The 6,378-nt window shown below is 48.2% G+C and overlaps 1 protein-coding gene across 1 annotated transcript in view; it reads right to left on the bottom strand.

The window, feature by feature from the left end:
• Positions 1–1,227: 1,227 nt before the first annotated feature.
• The window catches only part of LOC130119839 (potassium channel subfamily T member 2), a 99,088-nt gene continuing 93,937 nt past the window's right edge, over positions 1,228–6,378 (bottom strand). Inside the window, exons 23-25 of the mRNA XM_056288432.1 lie at positions 3,456–3,804; positions 1,972–2,056; positions 1,228–1,860 (exon numbers count right to left, since the gene is read on the bottom strand). Coding sequence (XP_056144407.1) covers positions 1,743–1,860; positions 1,972–2,056; positions 3,456–3,804 — 552 coding nt within the window. The 3' untranslated portion in view covers positions 1,228–1,742. The remainder of the gene's footprint in view (positions 1,861–1,971; positions 2,057–3,455; positions 3,805–6,378) is intronic.

The raw sequence follows: 6,378 nt of genomic DNA, 5'->3' as shown, positions 1-6,378 counted from the left end.
TTTGCTGATCCCTCATTTGATGTGTAAATGTGCACGTGTTCATGTTCCGATTATTCATTATGCCGACCCGGCAGATTCTGAATCAACACCAGAGCAACAACAGGGTTACGTGGACCGGCTTTTAATATGTACATCATTTCCTGTGTGGAGATGGCGCCGGATGGAGCAGCGGTGGTGCTGAACGGGATGCCAGTCAGTATTCTGACCACATGACCTCGCACGTGTCTCTCTCTCTCTCTGATGAGCCACGCGCTCGGGTTCCAAGACAACGATTCACAGAGGCTCGCGAGCCTGCGGTCTACACATGCACGTTTCTTTCCGACATGCGCGACAACAACGGCAACAGCAAGCTGATGGCGGCGGTGGGGGGGGGGGGGGGTTGACTGACGAGAGAAAGCGCGAGAAAAAGAAAGAGAGAGAGAGACAGAGAGAGAGAGAGAGAGAGAGAGAGAGAGAGAGAGAGAGAGAGAGAGAGAGAGAGCGCGCGAGAGAGAGAGAGAAGGATCATGGGAAACAGGCAAACGATACACCAAGGAATGTTTTTTTCTCTCCACAGACTATTTGTGAAATGAATACAAAGAAACTCTTCAGTGTTGACAATAAGGACAGCCACGCCGCTGACATACCGGGGCGGGGCGGGGGGCGGGGCTAACAAGGACCGCTAGCTGGCTGAGTTTGCCAAATTTGGCAAAGTTGGTGCTCTTTGGACTCTTTTTGGCGCTGGTGAGGAAAAAAAAAACGAAAGTTAAAAAAAAGAAGAAAACGTGAAAGTGAAAAAAAGAAGAAAAAAGCGAAAATGGAAAAAAATGAAAGTGTGGTTTGAGGATGACGAAGCAACATGTAAAAAAGTTTACAAAAAGGCTTTTTAGTGAGGCTGTAGATTTTGCAGAGGGCGTGTGTACTGTAGCGTCTGTTTAAAATACATCAAATAACACCGAGCGTGACAGAACCCCTAAAACCGACAACACGGACATGAAAGTCAGAAGTACGACCCCCCCAACCCCCCCCCCCCGTTCCTATCTGGTGACGTGTTCCTATGGCTGTCAAGATCACATTGGCAGTGTCCGGCTCCTGAACAAGACAGAACACATGCACATTCGCTCAAACACACACACACACACACACACACACACTCACAGTACGTATAGATACACACACACACACACACTCACAGTATGTATAGATATACACACACACACACACACACACACACACACTCACAGTACGTATAGATATACACACACACACGCACTCACAGTATGTATAGATACACACACACACACACACACACACTCACAGTACGTACACAGATAAAGCGGTGCGTACTATACACTTACGCAGATATAAATAAACATTCAGTAAAAGCACTTTTGTGTCCCCAGCTCTCCATTTTGAAAATAAGAAGGTGCATAAATAAAATAAACCCCCCCCATCCCATCGTCATTAAAGAGGTCCATGCACGGGTGTGGGTCCTGTGAGTTCACCAGGACCGGGAGCTGAAGAAAGGATGCGGTACGAGCCAAGCATCCAAGCTACTCCGGCCGTATCCATCCTCGTGTCGCCGTATCCCCGATTCAACCATTTCCGTCTCTCGCGCTTTCTCTCTCTCTCTCTCTCTCTCTCTCTCTCTCTCTCTCTCTCTCTCTCTCTCTCTCTCTCTCTCTCTCTCTCTTTCTTTCTGACCGTCTTCGCCCCCCCCTTCTGTGGCAGCGCCGACGCATTGCCCTGCCGTCTTTGCCCGCTCACAGGTGGGTGCTGTCCTGCATATCGAACCGATGGCTCTCCATGCGCGCGCCGCTGCTCTTCCTGCAGCCCCCCTGGTTGGGCACCAGAGACAGGGGGTCCGGTCTGATCAGGTACCTGCAGACGGAGCACAGCGTCATCAGACAAGACGGCACATGACCCACCTGGGTGACACCTTCGGCTGAAATTTTGGAGGGGGGTCTATAAAACCTGCCGGCGTGTACTCACACTACGTCGTGCAGCTCCAGCCGCGTGTCGGGAGAGGGGTTGATGAGGATGTAAGACAAACGGTTTTCCTGGTCCGTCATCCCGTCTGACCCGGGAGGAAACGCCGCGCGTGAGACAGGAAAAAACACTTCAGTCAGGAGATGCTAATAATATACACACACACACACACACACACACACACACACACACACACACACACATATATATACACACACACACATATATATAAAGTGTTTTGCGTGGAGTCTACCCAAAACTTAAACTCACTTGGGGGAAAAAACCCTATAAATGTAGATTTGAGTCCTATATATATGCCCCCAGTGGAAATCAACAGTGACATGACATTGCTGGTGGAGGTCGGGCAGTGGAGGGGCGAAGAGCCCCATAACAAATAACAATGAAATGACAGCAGGGACAGGAGGGATTATTTGTTGGGCAAGTCTGAAAAGACAGACAAGCAAACAGCGCTGGCGGGTTGAAAGATTAAGTTTCAGTAAGAAGTCCATTCAGCATGTGTAGCACTGACACAGTGCAGTCACTACAATGAGGTGGCGGACACTATAGTCATATTAAAGTGGCACCAGGTAAGTTTTTTTTGTTTTGTTGCTTTAACTCGTCACCATTAAATTCCTTTGGTTGCATACATTTTGATGGGTATCGGATAATGACACGATCGCTGTTTGGATCGGTTTCCTATACAGGCCAGGAATCAGGAACACTTTATTTGTCGTTTCCTTCCTCCAGTACAACACAAAGACAAAAACACATATTATCTAAAAACTACAAGAACACAAATATCAAACTACAAAAAAAAAAAAAAAATTAAAAAAAAATCACTGTCCGAGAGAACGAACGCCAGGATGACTGTCGGAACCGCCTGTCTGCGTGGGCTAGCAGTTAGCTTAGCCTGCCCCGCTTCTGCATCCTGTCAGACCGTAAGTTCGCGCCGCCATCGTTGAGTGAGGCCGGGTTTTCGTTGTGCATTTAGTCTTCCGCCAGGCACGAAACCTCCCGGGGAGACAACAGGGCCTGCTTTACGGCACGCACACATATATACGTATAGTTTATTTTCGCCTGTGAACAGAGCTCCTCTTCTTCTGCGATGGTCTTTTGACCTGCAGCTTGTAAATTAATGCTTGCATCTCAGTTGTCTTTGTGACGGTTGATGTAAAAGATGCTGCCGAAATCCAAAAAGTTACCGGGTGCCACTTTAAAACAGTAGGAAGAGAGAATAAAAAAAAAGAAGCAAGGTCTAGGTAAACTACAAAAGTAATATTTGATGGATGGACAATATAGACAAACTCTTCTAGATGCACACGCAACAATACAATCACTATCATCATATCTGTGAAGATCAGGTGACAGGGCGGGGTGACTGCTTAATGGTGAACAGGTGATGACGTGAAGGAAAGGTAAATGACAGTGGAGCGCAGTAAACGACGTTTTGTTTTTCTTACAATCAGCACACCTTTCTAAACACTTACTGAAGCCGCTGGGGGAGAGGCCCAAGTGTTTCATTCGTGTTCGAACCAGGGAGTTGAGCTCCTGTCTCTCGGAGCGCCTGAACAGGGTCAGCCTCTGCTGGCTGATCCTCTCAGCCGCGCTGCCAGGTCCCCCCTTGGCCCCGCTCGGGCCCCGGCCACCTTTCCTGCTCAGCCGCCGTGCCCACTGCATGCTCTTCCTCCTGAGGAGCGGGTGGTCTGAGGAGTGGGAGGAAGTGGAGGAGATGGGCTCCGAGGAAGTGGAGTTGCGGTGCGGGCCCATCCGGGACAGCAGGGGCTCTCTGGGCTCTCTGGTGTCCTCATAGTCCTCCACCGTGATGGATACCTGGGACTGAGGTACCCGCATGCACAAGCATGCACGTGCGTGCGTGCGCACGTGTGCACATACACACACACACACACACACACACACACACACACACACACACACACACACACACACACACACACCACAAACATTTAATTTCCTTGCACCATGCAATTGAGGTATCAACCTATTATTGCAGAGACTTCATTAAATCACTGTCTCACTGGTCGCTGATGTTCAAACCTGAGGAGGACTAAATGAGGAGAAATTATTTGTCCTTATCAGAGGAGGGACGACAACGTTTCTTATGACAGAGGTGCACTGGCATGTTATTCTCTTGTGTATAATACCGGAGAAGCATTATCTGATATGCCACAGCTCAGCTCAGATTCAAATTAAGTTCATTTGTATTGAATGAAAATAATAGTCATCATCATCATCATCATCATCATTGTATAGTAATTTAAAAGTTGAATAAAAAGCAACATGGATGAACGGCAAATGAGCAACTAAAAACTGTCATTACTACCTCGGTATCCGCCCCCCCCCCCCCCATTTTTTCTCCCCAGTTGTATCCGGCCAATTACCCCACTCTTATGAGCCGTCCCGGTCGCTGCTCCACCCTCCTCTGCCGATCCGGGGAGGGCTGCAGACTAGCACATGCCTCCTCCGATAAATGTGGAGTCGCCAGCCGCTTCTTTTCACCTGACAGTGAGGAGTTTCGCCAAGGGGACACAGCGCGTGGGAGAATCACGCTATTCTTCCAGTTCTGCCCCCGACCAACAAGAGGAGGCGCTAGTGCAGTGACCAGGACACATACCCACATCCGGCTTCCCACCCGCAGACACAGCCAATTGTGTCTGTAGGGATGGCCGACCAAGCTGGAGGTAACACAGGGATTCGAACCGCTGATCCCCGTGTTGGTAGGCAACGGAATAGACCGCCACACCACCCGGACCCCCCCGTACCATTTTTATAAGCATAACATAACCTCTCATCTCCTCTACTATGTTCGATTTCTTTTTAATCTCTCCACATGATTGTGTCAAATATATGCACCTTGTTTTGATGACACATCTTTTCTTTCCTGGCTGTGTCTGTCTGTGTATTTCCCGGCTGTGTGTGTGTGTGTGCCTGTCTGTGTATTTCCTGGTTATGTGTCTGTCTGTGTATTTCCTGGCTGTGTGTCTATTTGTGTATTTCCTGGCTGTGTGTCTGTCTGTGTATTTCCTGGCTGTGTGTCTGTGTATTTCCTGGCTGTGTGTCTTTGTATTTCCTGGCTATGTGTCTGTGTATTTCCTGGCTATGTGTCTGTGTATTTCCTGCTTGTGTGTCTGTCTGTGTATTTCCTGGCTGTGTGTCTGTCTGTGTATTTCCTGGCTGTGTGTCTGTCTGTGTATTTCCTGGTTATGTGTCTGTGTATTTCCTGGCTATGTGTCTGTCTGTGTATGTCCTGGTTATGTGTCTGTGTATTTCCTGGTTATGTGTCTGTGTATTTCCTGGCTATGTGTCTGTCTGTGTATTTCTTGGCTGTGTGTCTGTCTGTGTATTTCCTGGCTATGTGTCTGTCTGTGTATTTCCTGGCTATGTGTCTGTGTATTTCCTGGCTATGTGTCTGTGTATTTCCTGGCTGTGTGTCTGTGTATTTCCTGGCTATGCGTCTGTCTGTGTATTTCCTGGCAGTGTGTCTGTCTGTGTATTTCCTGGCTATGTGTCTGTGTATTTCCTGGCTATGTGTCTGTGTATTTCCTGGCTATGTGTCTGTGTATTTCCTGGCTATGTGTCTGTGTATTTCCTGGCTATGTGTCTGTGTATTTCCTGGCTATGTGTCTGTGTATTTCCTTGCATGTGTGCCTGTGTATTTCCTGGCTATGTGTCTGTGTATTTCCTGACTGTGTGTCTGTGTATTTCTGCGCTGCTTGATGTAATGAGCGCTCACTGTAACCCACAGCTGGCTAACATCCACTGTTAAACGCCTGCCACGCTGCTGAACATGTTAATCATATTCATTGGTTTATTCCCTGCGGCAGCTTGACCCTTGTGCAGCAAGTGCTCTTCAATTAAAGTGGCTGCTTTTACTATTAAGGGATTTGTTGCGTGTCGCTCAATATATGAAAAGTCACACTCGGTATAAGATCGCTCTTGCGCCGATACAGACCCCAGATTAACTTTCTTTTTTTTTTGTGGAATATGGGACTGAGAATTTTGATGTGATGAAAATCAGCTTAGGTTATTTGGACTAGGTAATTTCCCATTGGTCCGAGAGAAAATTAAATACACAAGTGATCGATTCCCACTCTGATTCATCTATGCGGCCAAATCAAACAAATTAAAGATTACACACATAGCTCACGCATCATGGGGTTTTCTTCCTCCAGCCTCAAATTGACATGGATAAGCTGACTGAGTAGAGACGCTGTTCTTCAGCAACACCCCGCCTCCCGTTTCCATGGTAACACAAACTACACACATCACATGTGGGAGCAGCGTGGCACAACTGCACCCCCCCCCCCCCAATTGTACTTGGCCAATAATCCCACTCTTCCGAGCCGTCCCGGTCGCTGCTCCACCCCCTCTGCCGATCCCAGGAGGGCTGCA

Source organism: Lampris incognitus, chromosome 10 (genome assembly GCF_029633865.1).
Source record: "Lampris incognitus isolate fLamInc1 chromosome 10, fLamInc1.hap2, whole genome shotgun sequence".
NCBI lineage: Eukaryota > Metazoa > Chordata > Actinopteri > Lampriformes > Lampridae > Lampris > Lampris incognitus.
Note: the sequence above shows the minus strand (reverse complement) of the source record. Positions and strands in the feature narration are given on the sequence as shown.